This window comes from Zosterops lateralis (genome assembly GCF_965231275.1).
Source record: "Zosterops lateralis genome assembly, chromosome: Z".
NCBI classification, from domain to species: domain Eukaryota; kingdom Metazoa; phylum Chordata; class Aves; order Passeriformes; family Zosteropidae; genus Zosterops; species Zosterops lateralis.
In genome coordinates, this window is record NC_139800.1 from 817,712 (window position 1) to 836,457 (window position 18,746).

At 45.8% G+C, this 18,746-nt stretch overlaps 1 protein-coding gene across 1 annotated transcript in view; it reads right to left on the bottom strand.

Annotated features, from left to right (window-relative positions):
• The window catches only part of ME2 (malic enzyme 2), a gene marked incomplete at its 5' end in the record, with an annotated part of 49,004 nt that overhangs the window by 27,406 nt on the left and 2,852 nt on the right, over positions 1–18,746 (bottom strand). Inside the window, one exon of the mRNA XM_083882825.1 lies at positions 14,496–14,623. Within this exon, the coding sequence (XP_083738951.1) occupies positions 14,496–14,623 (128 nt within the window). The remainder of the gene's footprint in view (positions 1–14,495; positions 14,624–18,746) is intronic.

Sequence of the window (18,746 nt, forward strand, 5' to 3'; positions counted from 1 at the left end):
ATGAGGTTGACACTTCTCCAACCACACACTGGTCAAACTAGAAGTTCATCAATTGTCCTTCCTCAAGAGAGGGATGAAAACATCACTTTGTTCACATGAAAATCTGTAGTGGAGAAGCTCCACTACAAAAATGCAAACAGGAGAAAGTTGAAAAAGATCAGGGCGACACAAATGCTTTCAGCTTGCTGTAAACTTAACTCTCCACAGCATCTCGTTAAGTTTCGGTTCCAACTATCAACAGAGGAGAACCACTGCAAAGGTATCACTGGAAATCTCTGCCTCCAGGGATGAGGAACTCACTCACAATTTGGCAATATTTTGTTATACAAGCACCCACAATCCATGATTTTACACTACATGCATAGACAGAGATGGAACAAACTCGTGACAGCGTCACTGCCAAAGTCCAAAATGCTGGACTGGAAATCTCTACATTGAAAATAAAATAAATCCCACCCTGGAAACACTTGGGATGGAGGATGGCTGAACAAACAATTAAACCACAGAAATAAACTCCAGACCAGTGTCAACACCTTGCAAGATTTACCAGAGCTTTTTGGGAGGAATTAATTAGGTCAGGCCTGTCTTGGGAATTACCAATGTTGAACTTGCCCCACTTTGAGTTATTGAGAGGAGACTGTGACATCAAATCTCCTACAATTTTAACACCTGAAATACAGACAGTCCCTGAAAAAGTCACATCAGCTTTCCAAAAGAGACAAGCACAGAGTTGTGCTCTGGAAAAGCTCTTCTTTCTTGCAGTTTCAGGAGAAAAAAATGCAACTTTATGGCCTCATCTTACAACGGGATTCTTCCCGTTAACAAAGGAAGAGATCCTTTGTTAATAATGGGGTGGGTTTTTCTTCCTTATAGATCCTTAAAGACGATTTTAACTATGGAAATGATAGCACAGACTGTAATCAGAGCCAGAACAAGATTATTAACCTTAATAGGTCAAGGTTTTGCAATTATCTATTTACCCTTGAAAAAAGATTACCTTGATTGGGCATTGCAAAATTCAGATGATTTACAAAACTTGATAAATTTTAAAATTACAAAAATTGATAAATTTTCCTGATGTTTGTTCTGTTCATTATCCAGGCCACAAATTGCTGCAAGCAAAATTAAGTTTTAGAGAAAAACCCAAGCTCAGTGAAGAGCCTTTGAGTGCTACAACTCTCTTCAGTGACGGATTGGGGAAAACAAAACAAATCAGTAACAGTGTGTTTAAATCAAACAAATAAAACTTGGGAATCGGATACTGACACAGTATCAGATCCCCTCAAATTACTGCAGTCAGGGCCTTTTAGCTTTTTCCAGAGCTTTTTAATTTAATTACAGACTCTGCTTATGTTCCTAATGCAGTTAAAAGAATAGAGAGATCAGATTTAAAAGATGTTGTCAATGATACCCCATATCATTGGCTTTCATGTCTTTATACAATTTTGTAATTCAGAACTAACCCGTATTTTGTCAGGGCTCATTCCTCACTTCCAGGATTCGTGGCAGAAGGAAATGAGAGAGCAGACAAACTGATAATGGTTGTTTCAAACATTTTTGAAGCAGCAAAGCTGAGTCGTGGCTTTTTTCACCAAAACACACAAGCACTTGTGTGACTGTTTCATGTTTCCAAAAGTCAGGCTAAAGCTGCCATCAATACTTGCCCTGATTGTGCAAACCTCTGTCCCTACAGGAGCTGCGAAACCCACGGGGTTTGCAAAGTTTATAATTGTGGCAAACTAAGTACCCCTCCTTTGGGAAATTTAAAAATATTCATGTGTGATGGACAGTTCTCAGGTGCAGTCTCTGCCTCTGTCCACACAGAGGAAACCAATCATGCCTGTCAGAATTTTTTACAAGCATTTGCTCCACCAGGTGTGCCCCAAGAAGTAAAAACAGACAGTGGCCCTGCATATACAACCCAAAAACTTGACAAGTTTTTGATGGACTGGGGTGTTCAAACACCACACTTTTGGTATTCCCTACTCCCCCACAAGTCAAGCAGTTATTGAAAGGACACATCACACCCTAAAAAGCATTCCAGACCAACAGAAGGGGAGCAGAGGCCATATCTTAGATGAGGCTGAACAAAGCTTTGTATGTTTTTAATTTTTCAAACAGCTCTTTCTCAGTACCCGACCCACCGATTTTCAGGCATTTTTCAAATAGCACACAGGGAAAACGCAAAGAAAATCCCACTGGTTTAATTAGAAACCCTGAGACAGGATAAACTGAAGGTCCTTTTTGACTAATAACTTGGGGGAAAGGGTGTGCTGGTGTCTCCAGAGGTGCTAAGTGGGTTCCAGTGAAGAACATCAAACCATGACACACTCAAGAACACAATGACAATTCCAGGAGCAGAGAAACAAGCAGGCAGGCAGGAGCAGAACAGAGAGACCACGGGCCACACCTGACCTCCCCTGTCCACCTCTGGAACCTGCAAACATTCATTTTTATGCCACTGTGAAAAGTGTGTGAGTTGTTGGTTTCCCAGAGCTCTTTTGCCAAAAGTGTGGTTGGTGTTCCTTGTGTTACATTGTAGAGTCAGAAAAGGGTTTCAACCCTTGTTGAATTTGCAAAGGTGAAATTACCCCTCCTTGCTACAGCTGGCTAGTCCCCAAACAAATTTGGGAAAGTACAAACGCAGAATTTGGGAATTGAGATGCGTGGAAAAGTCTTTTTGCCAAAAAACAGCTCACAAAAGTTATGGAGCTGAATTGAGCGCTGTGCTGGTTCTTGCCTGTCTCATGCAGAGCAGATTTGCCTGTGGAACAACCAAAACCAAATGTCTGGGCTGCCTTAGCCAAGGCTGCAGGCTCAGACACCATTTCCCCGTCCAATTCAAACCCAGAAAAGCCTTCTTCACCCTGTCTAGTCAGGTGCCAGCAAAATAGTGGCCAATACCTATATGTGATGACCCTTCCACCGAAAAGCAACTTCATAGTAAACCAGGTGAAGTTGCTAACGGGAGCAATCCTGTGAGTGACCGGGACATTTGGACCAAAGAACTTCCCAAAGCAATATCCCAACCCTAAGAACTGGAAATTCTTGGTTCTCTAACAATGGATTTCTGCCTTGAGTTTTCAGATAGTGATTGGCAAGAAAGCAGCTCCTCAAAGTACAATGTTACTCCCCATTACTCTCCATGTAGAAACTCAAGTTTTTGGTGCAGTTACTCAGACTGTTGGGGTGGGCTTTCCAGGGTTGACCAATATCCATAACAATTACCAAAAGGACACTGGTTCATTTGTGGGGACAAATGGCAAGGCATTCCATCACACCTGGGAGGTGTTCCATGCAGCACTAGAGAGCTCAGTGACAGCACCAGGGGCTAAACCAGTCATCATGAAAAAACAAACAGGAAAAAGATTTGCCTGTCGATATGAAGAAACCTGTAACAGTGATTTTATTCCCTGGAAAGCTGCAAGAAGAGTCTCAGCAGGTTTGTTTCTAGCCCAAGATGCCCCAGCCATGGCATTGAAATGATTAGATCAGGTGAGGCGTTGGCTGAGTAAACAAACCTATGCCACATCCACTGCAATCAGCGATGTGCTGACAGGTGTCAGCACTGTTACACATGCCACCCCTCAAAACAGAGCAGCAATTAATTTTATTTTACTGGCACATGGACGTGAGTGTGAGGAATCTGAAGGTTTGTGCTGTATAAACCTCTGACCATATCAAATCTATCCACAAAAGCTGAAAGATTGAAGAGCTCAAATCAAAGAAGACAGTGGGTCATGGGGAGATGATTTGTTCCAAGGATGGAGCTTTGGGAACTTTGTGCAATAGGTTTATGTGTGTTGGTTATTTTAGTGGTGGCATTAGTAGTAGTACCTTGTATACTTTGGTGTGGATGATGGACAGAACCATCAGAGAAACCTTTATTGTCTGAGAGAGAGATGTAGGAAATTAAGTCACAGGGAATTCTCAAAATCTCACAGAGATATCACAGGGTCTTGTGCAGATGCCTGCTGACCCCAAAGCACTGTACACAAACATAGACACAGAAAAAGGCTTTGAACTGAGACCTTGGAGCAGAGGGGACTTATCAAAACAAGAAATAGCAATTACTACAGGATTAGATTGCTACTCGTGTCCTTGGAATAGACCAGATCTTTTGCAGCATTAGAATTGCCGTGGTCCAAAGTTAAAGCACTTAAAGCAATCAGAAGAGGTCCCTTAGGTAAGCAGAAAGAAATACATTTAAAAAGGACACACTGTATAAGAGCTCTGCAATGCAGGATGGTTAAGAATTGACAAAGCTCTCAGGAGGGTTTCTTTGTGGGGCAATTGCGGGAAATAGAAAAAGCAGAAAACTCTCACAGCAGTGTGGATGGAGGCCTAGAGTTAAAAAGATACAAGAGTGAGGACATGGAACAATAAGACTGTGCTTTTCTGCTGTGCAGAGTCAGGCCTTAGCAAGTAGAAAAACGTGTTAAACAAGACAATAGAAAAGTTTAATAATGAGGCTCTGTGTTTACAGAAAAGGATAAAAAATCCCTGAGTAACAAGAAACATGAGACAAGCACCTATTGTTAGATATGAAGTACAGGTGTAGTTTTAATGATTGGTTTATGCAGATGCCTGTGAGCTCTTAACAATTTGCTCTTGGATAGAAAACTTTCCAAAGGCTGTGTGACAGAGAGAATTCTGGCTGCTGTTGGCAGGGCTGAGCTGTTGCCATCTTTCAATTGTCTCTCTCTGTCCTGGGGCTGATGCTGCAATAAAAAAGCTCCAGGAATGTCTCCAGCAGTCCTGTCCTGTTATTTGGGAATTAGATCCCACATCAGTGTTTTCACTACATTGACTGAAGCTACTACATTGACTCCACCTGCTTTCCTGTACTGATCCTGCACTATGCTCTGTGGTAATAAAATAAATACCTGAAAGTTAGAAACCAAGAAAAAAAACACAACCCCAAAAAACTTCAGTGTTTTGCCTCTTTGCAGAAAAACTCCAAGTATTTAACCCTAAAATAAATTTATTTTTCTCTGTTTTTATTTTCATGTGTGAAAACCTTTCACGTAATACATTTGATACTAAATACTGATTTCAATTTAACCTTTTACTGTTAGGACAGTAGAGGTTTTCTACAAGTACTCAGAAGTCATTTGCAAACCACTGTTTTCCTTCCCAATCTAATTGTTATCCTCCAGTATTCTTCCAGTACTAAATACAAATAAATTTCAGATGACAGCTCGTTCTTCAAGTTTTCAACCTTGCCACTGCTTTTTGGGGGGTTGATATATATATATATATATATATATATATATATATATATATATATATTTTTTTTTTTTTTTTTTTTTTTTTTTTGTTGGGGTGTAGCAGTCACTTTAGCCACTTAAGTGGTATTTTTTCCAAGAAACTGATCTGAATAATCCAACAATTCCACATAACCATGTAAACAGCACTGACACCAGAGAAAAACCCAGGGAAACACGCTCTGGGTGCCACAGAGGGTTTTTGTAAGGTTGCAAAGGACTAGTTTCACTTCTGCAATACCTCACAAGAAATATATATGCTTTTTGAGCAGAAATGCAAGTTCCACACAAAAATCTCTCAGCTCTCTTCCTCAACAACCCCCAGCCTGCTGCCATCAGCAGTTTAATAACTTTTAAATACAGTTAAATACCTTTTAAATTTTTAAATACAGTTAAATACCTTTAAAAAGCTGTCCTTCCCCAACACCAACTGTGCTTGCAGTGAAAGTGATTTTTAGGCCACAAGGCCGAGCACAGCTGGTAAACAACTGCAGTGTGTTGACTGTTACTTTAGACACCACAAAAACAAAAATGATGCCAAAATATTTACAGTGCTTAAAGAGGAAGAAGGACAAAAGAGTTCACTTTCTTTCCTGTCTGTAGGAAACCCGGGTGTTCAGTGTCTCTGGGGTTACAGTGACATCAAACAGGGCGAATTTTTCAGTGACACTAAGTACTTTCAGCTGTTGATTCACATGACAATTACACCTCACCGCATTGAAAGGCGCTTTAATTGCGGCCTAGGCCTAAACCAGGAATCAGAATGACATCAGAATTTCTGCACGCAGAAACTCAGCCCTTGCTCCAACTGGAACAGGACAAGTTTGGTCCAGAGCTGTGAGATAAAACCCCCTGAGTCCTTCTAACACTCACTGTATCTTTGTCCACGACCATGAGCTTGTTTGGGATTCGGATTTAGATCTGGATTTGGGATTGCCCGTGCAGGATGGAGCTGGGAGCTGCAGGATCACACACTCAGCACTCTCCCAGGCCTCCTGTGCCCCGGCAGGGCTGGGCAGGATGGAGCCAGCCCCAGGACAGCAGGAGGCATTCAGCCCACGCAGCCTGGTGTCCTCAGAGGCGGCACTTAAAGCCAAACTCCCTCTGGTTTTCCCGGGGATTAAGTGCTTTAATACTCCTGCAGCCCTGGCTTAAGCAGCAGGGATCCCTTTCTGCAGGCCAGGTGTCCTTTCCCCAAAGGACTTTCACTCCATTATTCTCCTTGATCCTCCTCACAGCTCAGAACAAACAGGACAGAGCAGGGAGCACATCCAGGAGGAAACTCAAAGCACACCTCAAAGCTTGCAGATTGATTAATTAATTAACACTCCACGGACAAACCCACTGCAACAAAACCAACGCTCTGCTGGGAGGGGGAATGAAAAACGCTGCTGGAGTGAAATGCTGACAGCATTTCAAGCTCACACTGAACCACCACCAACTTTAATCCTCAAACTCTGTCTCTGGGACCTCGCAGCAACTGGTCTCCATCAGACAAAGCCAGTGCTGCTATAAATACCAATTCTAGCTGTGAGCAGCCTGGATGCTGCAGGCAGGATTTTTATGGCACCACTGAGAAAGGGATTCTGAGAGGTTTCCGAGCAGAGAAGTGGCAGTGGTGATAAGTCTTCCCCGCCCGCAGTCTTGCAGCCATATATATAAAAGAGAGTGTACTTTTAACCAGCCATAAATGCTCCAATATACATAAATGCTCCATAAATGCTCCAATATACAGCAAAAATCCTATCCAGGGTTCCTGACAAAGATGTATATGCAGTTTATATCTGAACGGGCTGCTGTCGGGAAAATTAGTTACTCTGCTTCAGAAAAGGTTTAAAAAATTATTTCCTTGTGACTCCCAATGACTGTTAGAACAGATGCAGCAGTGTAGCAGAGCCTTTGAAGCAGCATCATAAACATCTTGAAAATAAAGTAGATTTTATGTTGCGTTGTGGGCTGCTTCTCTTGACTTTGCTCCCTTGGGCTAAACACAAAGTTCACTATTGCACAAGATGCCCCCACTGCAGATTAATAAAGCTCATTCATAAGAATCAAAGGTGTCTTTGCTATCTCTACCGGAGATTAAAAGTTTATGAGAACAAGGTCAGAAGACGAAAATCTCTCCTGACTTCTTTCCTCCTTGATTTTTAAACTCAATTCTCCACCTTTATTCTCCCAGGAGCAGCACGGTCTGTACCCTGGCGGGTGTGGCTGACACAGCCTGGCAGTGCACTGTGACAAAAACTGGATCTCCATCACATTCCAGCCCTTTGAACACCTCCATCCCTCTGCAGGAAAAGGTGACACCAACTCCTGGACCTCCTCTGCAAGGGTGGAACCAGATGTGAACCCCTCTGGTTGATCACCCACACTCAGCCAGCCCACAGTTTGCTAGTTTGATAAAGATGTGGGCGCAGCTGAGAGCACTGCCCTGCAGGAAAGGGGAAAAGCCAGGAGCAGGAGGAGCAGAGAGCCTCCACTCACTGCCAGGGAAGCAGCCCAGCCTCTCCCGGGTGCATTTTCCACGGTTACAGCAGAGCTGCACTCTGCAAATCACCAGCACGATGATTGAAATGGCATCCCTGAACGCCCCGGGGGCATCTCCTTAAACTGCTGTTTTTCCAGCTGAGCAGATGTGCCTGCTCCTGTTCTGCTTTCAGGGCATTAATCCCACAATGAAAAACCCAAGGGAGAGCCCTTCCTCCCTCCACCCCAGGTCCTGAGCAGAACACCTGATCTCAGGTAACGAGGTTTGATCCCCTCCCACCTCCTTTCCCAGCTGGTTACAGATTAAACAGCCCCGTGTCCCCAGATGTAATTTCTCTGGAAAGCACACAAGGAAGCTGATAAAACCTGCAGGTGCGTGGCCAAGCAAACTCCATCCAGGAATCCTTCCTGTGCAAACCAGAACTGCAGGGGGACTTCAGGGCCGGGGGTGTGTGCACGGTTTTTTCTGTCAGTTTCCTGCCTGCTCGGGTCTTTCTCCCTGACTGATCAGAAACTGATAGCAGCCTTTCAGGCACCGCATTTCTTATCAACGAGACAATCACCGTTCCCTCCCCACATCCTGTTTATCCTGGTTTCCCCAGGAAGGCATGGGGGGCACTGAGTATTCCATAACCCAGCTGGCTAAGCCTAAATCTAAAACATATTAAAATAAATGAAATGTGTCAAAAGCAGCGTGCTGAGAAAGGGCAGTGGAAAGGAGTACCTGCTTTTACATCTTCAAGCTCATACAATCCTCGCTTTACATTCTCTTGTCCCAAAAGAGAATTGTTTTACTTTGTCCAAACAGCTTTGACTTTGGTTCTCTTTTTTTCTGTCCATTTTTCGTTCTGAATTGGAAATATACTTTAGGGTATTTCACACAGGTCAGTGAGGTCATGTTCCAATTTGCTAAGAAAATTGTCTCTTTACACAAAGATAAATTTATCGCAGTTTCTAAAAGTACTCTGGAAGCCGTGCATGAAACTAATTCTGAAAAAGCTGTGAATGAACACAGATGAAACTGTGAGCAAAACACGACCACCTGTATAAAAGATGAGACACTGGTAAAATTCCTCTGGTATTATTAACCTGCCACCAGTGAACGTTTCTTCAACATTAATCAGGTGTTTCCATGCACATGTCCATTGCCATTTCCAGGCACCTACACACACACAAAAATGTGCACGTATAAACCCTAAAGATACCAGCTGAAGCCAAAGATTTGGGAGGCACTGACAGTGCAGGAGGAGTTTTTGGACTAGAGAAGGGATTTCCCACAGAAAGGATGGAAAGACTGGAAGGGGCTGCCCAGGGAGGCGTCCAAGGAAGGACAGGAGTGGCACTGAGTGCTCTGGGCTGGTGACAAGGTGGGGATCAGGTGACAGCTTGGACTCTGTGGTCTGAGAGGGCTTTTCCAACCTCGGGGATTCTGTGACAACCCAACTAACAATCCTGAGAAACGGAGTCACAGGAAAAGGGGTAATGGAATCCACCGTGCAGGATACAATCACACACTTCTCCACAAGAACAACAGCTGCCACAACCAAAATCACCAACTAAAGTACAGGACGTGTCACCAATTATTCAGAGTCTGGAATTTTCTGCAAGCCACGGAAAGCAAACACACAGATAACATTACAGGCCAGGCATTTCCAGTGGAGACAAGGACACTCTGATGGCACTCCATGTGGCAGAAGATTTTGGTATCACCAAAATCAGGGGCCTTGTCCTCCTGCATCACCTGTTCTATGATGGAAGAACAAACTCTGGCCCATCTGAAAGACTACACAGTATCAATTAGCAATTTAATTAATTGCCAGCACTAAACCAGTGAGATTGTCCTCACAGTTTCCTAAGCATCCAGCAAAGCTTAAAATGCTGCCTGGGCACAGCAGGGGCCTCCAGCAGAATACAATGTCCTGCAGCCAATTAACTGCAATTTGAATCCCTGTCAGGGAGCAGAAATCACACATCACAGAGGACTCTGAGCAGATGAGGATGCCAGCAACAGTCAGAGCAGGCTCTGCAATAGCCTGGCTGCAGCATGAGAGCATGGCCAGAGAGCTCACTGCCTCCTCCAGGCATCCTGACAATGAACACCTGAAATCTGCCCTGCAGACACAAAAACCCAAACCAGCCCTCCTGACAATGAACACCTGAAATCTGCCCTGCAGACACAAAAACCCAAACCAGGCCCCTGACAATGAACACCTGAAATCTGCCCTGCACACACAAAACCCAAATGAACGCCTGAAATCTGCCCTGCACACACAAAAACCCAAATGAACACCTGAAATCTGCCCTGCAGACACAAAAACCCAAACGAACACCTGAAATCTGCCCTGCAGACACAAAACCCCAAATGAACACCTGAAATTCTCCCTGCAGACACAAAAACCCAAATGAACACCTGAAATCTGCCCTGCAGACACAAAAACCCAAATGAACACCTGAAATCTGCCCTGCAGACACAAAAACCCAAATGAACACCTGAAATCTGCCCTGCAGACACAAAAACCCAAACGAACACCTGAAATCTGCCCTGCAGACACAAACCCCAAATGAACACCTGAAATTCTCCCTGCAGACACAAAAACCCAAACCAGCTCCCTGACAATGAACACCTGAAATCTGCCCTGCAGAAACAAAAATCCAAATGAACACCTGAAATCTGCCCTGCAGACACAAAACCCCAAATGAACACCTGAAATCTGCCCTGCAGACACAAAACCCCAAATGAACACCTGAAATCTGCCCTGCAGACACAAAACCCAAATGAACACCTGAAATCTGCCCTGCAGACACAAAAACCCAAATGAACACCTGAAATCTGCCCTGCAGACACAAAAACCCAAACGAACACCTGAAATCTGCCCTGCAGACACAAAAACCCAAATGAACACCTGAAATCTGCCCTGCAGACACAAAACCCCAAATGAACACCTGAAATCTGCCCTGCAGACACAAAACCCCAAATGAACACCTGAAATCTGCCCTGCAGACACAAAACCCAAATGAACACCTGAAATCTGCCCTGCAGACACAAAACCCCAAATGAACACCTGAAATTCTCCCTGCAGACACAAAACCCCAAACCAGCCCCCTGACAATGAACACCTGAAATTCTCCCTGCAGACACAAAAACCCAAACCAGCTCCCTGACAATGAACACCTGAAATCTGCCCTGCAGACACAAAAACCCAAATGAACACCTGAAATCTGCCCTGCAGACACAAAACCCCAAATGAACACCTGAAATCTGCCCTGCAGACACAAAAACCCAAATGAACACCTGAAATCTGCCCTGCAGACACAAAAACCCAAATGAACACCTGAAATCTGCCCTGCAGACACAAAAACCCAAACGAACACCTGAAATCTGCCCTGCAGACACAAAACCCCAAATGAACACCTGAAATCTGCCCTGCAGACACAAAACCCCAAATGAACACCTGAAATCTGCCCTGCAGACACAAAACCCCAAACCAGCCTCCCTGACCATGAACACCTGAAATCTGCCCTCCACACACAAAAACCCAAACCAGCCACCCTGACAATGAACACCTGAAATCTGCCCTGCAGATACAAAACCCCAAACCAGCCCCCCTGACAATGGATACTTGAAATATGCCCTGTACACACAAACCCCCAAATGAACACCTGAAATCTGCCCTGCCGACACAAAACCCCAAATGAACACCTGAAATCTGCCCTGCAGACACAAAAACCCCAAACCAGCTGGGGCAGCTGTGGTGTCCACCTGCAAGAGACAGGCAAGCCTGGGCAAGAAAAGAAAAGAAAAAAATTATAAGAAAAAACCTATCCAGTGTCAAAGAGCAACAGGGTAATCTGCACAAGGGTGAGGGCTGGGTTCTGCCCCTGATGCTGTCCTTCTGCAGCTCTTGTTTTAGGGACACATGCCTTAGGGGAGACCAAACGTTCTGCAGAGTTGATAGAGGATGTAAAAATTAAATGTAATCAAGTAAAACATGATAATCTCAACAAGCTGAAAGCAAGAGATAGCACCCTTTATCTCTTTCTGTACGTAGATAATATATATATCTATCTATACATGTGAGGCACAAGGGGTAAAGTACTCAGAGTGTTTAATAAATAATTTATGTCTTTGCTGAATATCTAAAATGCATTTCCACAGAGATATTGCATCCAGCAGTATCACTCAGTGAGCTGATCCATTCCAACAGCAGGAGGGACAGGCTGATACAGCAGAGACAAACTAATGCAGAGTGGGGCTCCCTCTCACAACTGTAACTTCTTGGAGACATTAAAACATTAAAAAAAAAATTCAATTGCCATTAACTAGAAGCTCCCTAGTCCCTTCTGCTCCTCAACAAAAAAATTGCATTGTGCTCAGTCCAGCAGTGAATTCCAGGGTTAAAAAGAAAAAAAGGAAGGATATTATCACTATAAAAACAGTAAGAAATGACCTATTGTTCTCATTTCTGAATACTGTTGCATAATCAGCATTTGGAAAAGCTTACAGGGGTTGAAGTAATTTCCACTGGCATGTCAAAGTCTTTGGAGTTCAGAAAGTCTCGAGATAATCTGATCTGGACAAACCACACCAACTTACTCTTTTCTCCTCCCTGACACAGCAATTTCAATTTCAGTTTTGCAGTCAGCCAGTCTCTACCTTCCACAGTTCTCTCTCCCTCTCTTTAAGGAGATGGATTCCTGCAGGACTGAGGGATCTTGCACTCTGCTGTGCAAGGGGAAAGGGAAAAGCAGCTCCACTGCTCAGGAAATGCCCTGTCTGATTTGCCACCTTTCTTGACCACTTCAGACATCTTGGATCACCACCAAAAGCCCTCATCTGATTTCCTACCAGTTTTAACTCACACATTAATGGCTTCAAGATTTGTGAAGGCCACTGCAACTCCAGCAGGAAAATAAACAAATTCAGAGGCTGAGGATGGGCTTGTGGTAATAGGGAACAATTTTGTGAAGGAAACAAAACGCCACTTTCCTGTAAGTCTGCCTCAATGCATGGAACTGACATGATATCTGTCCCTCCCAGTTAGCTCCCATCAAGGTTTATTTTTAGATGCTCTTTCAGAATCTGCACAGGGAGTCCCAACCCTCAGTCTTCCCAGAAAGGGCCAGGGCTAGGACAGAGAGGGCTAAGACATTTTCTGTGAGCAGCAGGCTGAGCTCAAAATTCACTTCTGCACACCCTTAAAGTTGGTCAGTCAGACCCTCTCTCTGCTGAGGGAGCCTTGGCCCTGCAGGTGCCCCAGGAACTGCTCCCCACCTCCACCACCCTGCTCTGGCTCTGCCCCAGCACAAGGGACAAGGGACAAGGTTCACTGTGCAGGAACATCTGTGGACGGCAGGGAGAGGGAACTCGGCACACCTGAGACACTCTTGAGAGAACACGTGGGTTTATCGCAAGGCTCGTGGGTAAAAAGGGCTTTGCCTTCAGCCACCAGCCTGGGCTGAAAGGAAGTCCCAAGGAGAGAGAAAGGGAGAGAGGGTGAGAGGTAAGAGAGGTGGCAGGGGTAAGTGAGATAAGGTGAGTGGGCCAGGAAAGAGAGGCAAGGCAAGAGAGGTAAGGTAAGAGGGATGGGGTAGGTAAGAGGTAAGATAAGAGGGGTAAGGTAAGAGAGATGGGGTAGGTAAGAGGTAAGATAAGGGGTAAGGTAAAAGAAGTAAGAGAGATGGGGTAGGTAAGAGGTAAGATAAGAGGGGTAAGGTAAAAGAGGTAAGGTAAGAGAGATGGGGTAGGTAAGAGGTAAGGTAAAAGAGGTAAGAGGGATGGGGCAGGTAAGAGGTAAGATAAGAGGGGTAAGGTAAAAGAGGCAAGAGGGATGGGGCAGGTAAGAGGTAAGGTAAGAGGGATGGGGTAGGTAAGATAAGAGGGTAAAGTAAAAGAAGTAAGAGAGGTGAGGTAGGTAAGGGGTAAGGTAAAAGAGATGGGGTAGGTAAGAGGTAAACTAAGAGAGGTAAGAGAGGTGGGGTAGGTTAGAGGTAAGGTAAGAGGTAAGGTAAAAGAGATGGGGTAGGTAAGAGGTAAGATAAGAGGGTAAAGTAAAAGAGGCAAGAGGGATGGGGCAGGTAAGAGGTAAGGTAAGAGGGATGGGGTAGGTAAAAGGTAAGATAAGAGGGGTAAGGTAAAAGAGGTAAGAGAGATGGGGTAGGTAAGAAGATAAGAGGGGCAAGGTAAAAGAGGTAAGGTAAGAGAGGTGGGGTAGGTAAAAAGGGATAGGGCAGGTAAGAGAGGTAAGGTAAGAGAGGAAAGGTAAGATAGGAGAGGTAAGAGCAGTTTGGTCAGAGGGTAAGAAGAGAGTGAGGACCTTGTTACAATACATTATATCTTCTTATATGTTAAATATTCTCATTTACCAACAGGCGCGAGATACAAAACCTACAAACTGCACGCAGCCTATGAAAACTACTATATTACCACATCACCCTATATTCTAAACTCTAAAGACTACTTTTCTTCTCTACCTTTTCCCTGACACCTTGGCAGGGTGGAGAGGGAGAGCACTGTTGGGTCCCTTAGCATCCCACTGTTTGTTATCACTCCATCCATCTTCCTGCCAGCCATGCCTACATCTCAAAGCTGGCTTTCATTTCTGTTTCCCTCACAGATTTTATACTTTTAGTCCTTCTGGCCAATCGCATCTGTAAGCTTTTCCTGCGTCATTTTTCCCAACACACCTGTGAGCAGCTGCAGATAAGACAAGACACGTGGGGAGGGGAGGAGAGGGCACCCACCTTGTTGGTGCGCGGGTTCAGCATGAGCGGCTTGCCCTTCTCCTTGGTGTGCAGGTTCTGCCGCACCACCGTGCCGGGCGCCGTGGCCGTGCGCAGTCGGGACAGCATCCTCCCTTCTCCTGGAGCACCTGGAAAGGCAAAGGGAACGCTCAGACACCTCGCAGAGCCAGCAGCAGAACCCGCAGGACTGCTCTGTACATCCAGAGAAGTATAGGCAGCGTGAGACTCTCCTTTTAACACCACGAAGTGATAACCCAAACCCGCCCCGTGGGGCCATGGGGAGGAGAGAGAAGGAAGGGTGTGGAATGCTCAGAGTACAGAGTGGAGGGAACACGCAGGGACCCTGAGGGGAGCTGGCAGGACGTGCGGGCAGCCAGCTCTCCCTGGGTGTTGCCTTACACCCTCACGGCGGGGCAGAAAGGCCAGCGGCAATTTTAACTGTCCGTGGTGACCGCAGCAAATGCCAGCCAGGACAGGACAGCCCGGGCAGGTGCAGCCAAAGAATCCCCACTGAGATCCTCCAGACCTTTCCAACAATGAAATCTCCCTGGCCTGGACAGCGTGGGAGAGAAACTGTGTCTGTCCGTGTTTTAAAACCATGCTACAACGAAAGGTGGAATTAAAATGGCCAAAACTGCCACTGAGCTGCGGATTCCAGGCTTAGATTTTTACTATTACTTAGATTTTTACTATTCCAAACTTTAAAAATAGAAAGGTTATTTTCAGACAGAATACGTCCTTTTAACTAAAGGATGTTTCCTGGAAAGAAGAGGGAAATTTGTTGTAATTGTTAGTATAACTCCAGTTCCAATCCTGACAGGCCTTAGCAACTCTTGAACTCGTTTTACTCCATTATTGATCACAAGCTCTTTGCAGAAGAAATTACCATTTATCACGTGCTTGCGTAAGGCAGCAGAGAATGTGCAGTGGACTCATCTCCCAGAGGTAATTTCAGTGAGACAGAGAGAGAAGGGGAAGCACAGCAGGACCTAAGGAGGACCATGGTCTGTGTGGTGACACGGGGAGGGGACACCCCAGTGAGGACAGGCAGGGACCAGGAGAGGGGACACATCACCCCCCAGCCCAGACAGCCAGGGACAGCAAAGCAGGCCACGAGACATTTTTAAGGAAAGAAATGATGCATGGCTTGGATTTTTAATTTCTTCCAGATGGGAGACAAAATTGAATTAAGGGACAAAACTTCATTATCTAAATCATCGCCTGAATACTTTAGAAGACCTTTCTGTAATCGAATTTGCACATAATCAGCTTTTAAGATGGCAGACTGGTCTTGCGAGTTACAATCTGAGGATTTTCTTGAAAATCTTTACAAGGATTAAAAAAAAAATGCAAACATTTAATATTTTTCATTATTGGTTAAGCCTGAGTTTCTCTTCTACTTGCTGTGAAGTGCAGAGGGAAGCTGCCCTGCATTCAGAAGCATCCCTTTCCCTCAACCTTTACTTGTTTGGTTAGGCCTATGAATGACAAAATTTCCACTCGAGCCTCCTGTGTTTATTTGTTTTGGGGTAAAGACCATAAATTCGCTGTGTGGAGTGGGACAGGAAGCCTTGCCAGCACCACAAACAAATGTTGCCTCTAACGTGCTCGTTCCTCCCCAAACCTGCTCGTGGTGGAGTGAGCACAGCTGGCCTGCCAGGAAATCAGGATCAGACAAGGGAAATTAATTCTGTGCTGCAGAACATGTTAATTTTGTGCTGCCTTTGGGGTCACCCAATTCAGCTTTGACTGGTTTTAGCTCTGGCTGCTCACCTGCCATCACCACATGGTTGCAGGTCCATTTCCCCCGAGCAGGGGAGGCCAAAAATGGTCTGTGACTGCAGTGTCACAGCAAACCCCATCCCACAGCCCCACCAGCCTGGTGACACCGTGGCTGCCACCTGCCACCAGCAAATACCTTAAACAAGGAGTTAAAAAGTGAGACAAACACTACACCTGGCCTTTCTCTAATTAAATGAAAATTACGTTGTTGCAATTAAGAACCAAACAAGATTGTGGCCCGGATTCACTAGAACTTGATCAATTAATTCTAATCAAGGAGGCAGAGGGGAAAAAGGCTTTTCAGAGGAGCGATAGAAATCTGGCTTTCTTCTCTGGTGTGTGAGAGAGGAGATTTGCTCCTCTCCAAGGTGTCACACCAGCACCTAAAATAATTCTCTCGACGAGTTATCTCAGATTCATAAAAGGAGGAGAATCAAGTTTCATTTTCCACTGAGCCCTCTGTTTAGATCCTAGAGATATGATCCCAGGTAATTTATATCCAGCACAAAACCTGACTGGTCGCTCAGCCCTGAGCTCTCCCTCCCCTGCTCTTCTAATTGTTCCCTGTTTCTGTTTCCTCTCCCATCCTGCCCATCTCCTCCAGCTCCTTTTGTCTTGGATTTTTGACTGTGGTTTAGCAAGGGCTCTCCTCCAAAACCCGGCTTAACCCTGACCCCAGAGAGCAGGAAATCCTTTCCCATGGCTGTCCACATTGCTCTGCAGGGCTGCCACGGCCCTGTGTGACCCATCCCAGCCCTGCCAGCCTCCAGCCCTGTCCCTGCACTCCTGGGGAGGGACAAAGGGACACACACCTCATATCTGTGGGTCACACTGCCTTGGGGAGCACTTGTTTATGGGGGGCTGCAAAAACAGCTCTGGGGAAAGGTCCCCAAACCACCACCCGGTCTGAGGGAGATGGAAGGGCTGGATCTGGGGAGTGCTGATGTCTGGGGAGGTTTAAAGCGGTTTAGGATGGTTTTGTAGGAGAGAAGCCAGGCTTGGGAGGGCGGTGGTTTAAAAGAAGAGAGAATTTTGGCAGTAGAGGCTGACAGAGAATCCCGGAGTGGTTTGGGTGGGAAGGGACCTCAAAGCCCATCCAGTGTCACCTCCTGCCATGGGCAGGGACACCTTCCACTGTCCCAGGCTGCTCCAAGCCCTGTCCAGCCTGGGCTTGGACACTGCCAGGGATCCAGGGGCAGCCACAGCTGCTCTGGGCACCCTGTGCCAGGGCCTCCCCACCCTCACAGCCACCAATTCCTGCCCCACATCCCATCTGGCCCTGCCCTCTGGCCCTGGGAAGCCACTGCCTGTGTCCTGTCCCTGCAGGCCTTGTCCCCAGTGCCTGTGCAGCTCTCCTGGAGCCCCTTGAGGCCCTGGCAGGGGCTGTGAGCTCTGCCTGGAGCCTTCTCTTGTGCAGGTGAAGAGCCCCAGGTGTCCCAGGCTGGCTCCAGAGCAGAGGGGCTCCAGCCCTGGCAGCATCTCCGTGGGGAAGGGATGTGAACTGAGGAAAGGGCAGCACTTGCCACGATGTGAGAACACACACAGAGGGCTGAGGTTGTGCAAGGTCCCCTGAGGAGGAACCAGCAAGAAAGAAGCAGAATAGAATGAGGAATAAACTGCCCAAACATGTGTCAGCACAACCAGGATCTCTGTTCTCTCCCCAGAGCCTGACAATGGTGAGAACTAAACAAGGCTGTGGTGCTCCTCCAGACTGAGGCAATTTTTGACTTGCTGTGCCACAATTTAAGGGGATTAAATCCTTCAGCACACCAGAGGACAGATCCCTGCTGTGCCTTATCAGGAGGCATCTGGCCAGGTCAAACTGATTACCAATATGCACAAGTGCCCTTATCTGGGAGCAAATGTTCTGCTGCTCCAATTATGGATTTGTTAAATGGCAAAACCCACTTCTAAGGGAAAGGTTCATCACGCTCTGAAAAGGCAGAATCAGAAAATTGGTCAATTAAAGCAAGGCCAGCTTCAATTACTGCCCAGGCTGCCCTGACCTGTGGATCTCCCCAGTGCCAGGGAGTGTCTGTCAGTGCACAGAAACTTGTCCTGCATGACTCTGCACTCTGCCTTCCTTCACTTGGAAGGGTGGGGAAGCATAAATGCATCTCCAGTGCTCCTGAAATCCTGTGTCAGTGATTTGTTCCAGCCTTTTTTTTCATGCACAGAAACTGCCCAGTGTTGAGGAGCCTTTTTTTCATTGACAAGATGAAATCATTAACTCAAGGCCACAAGGGCCCACGGAATTTCCCATCTTTTAGGCCTCAAATATTTCTAAGCCATAGGAGAGATTTTCTCCCATGTCCCCATAGCAATTTCCAATCTTTTAGGCCTCAAATATTTCTAAACCAACAGAGATTTTCTCCCATGTCCCCATAGCAATTTCCAATCTTTTAGGTCTCAAATATTTCTAAACCAACATAGATTTTCTCCCATGTCCCCATAGCAATTTCCAATCTT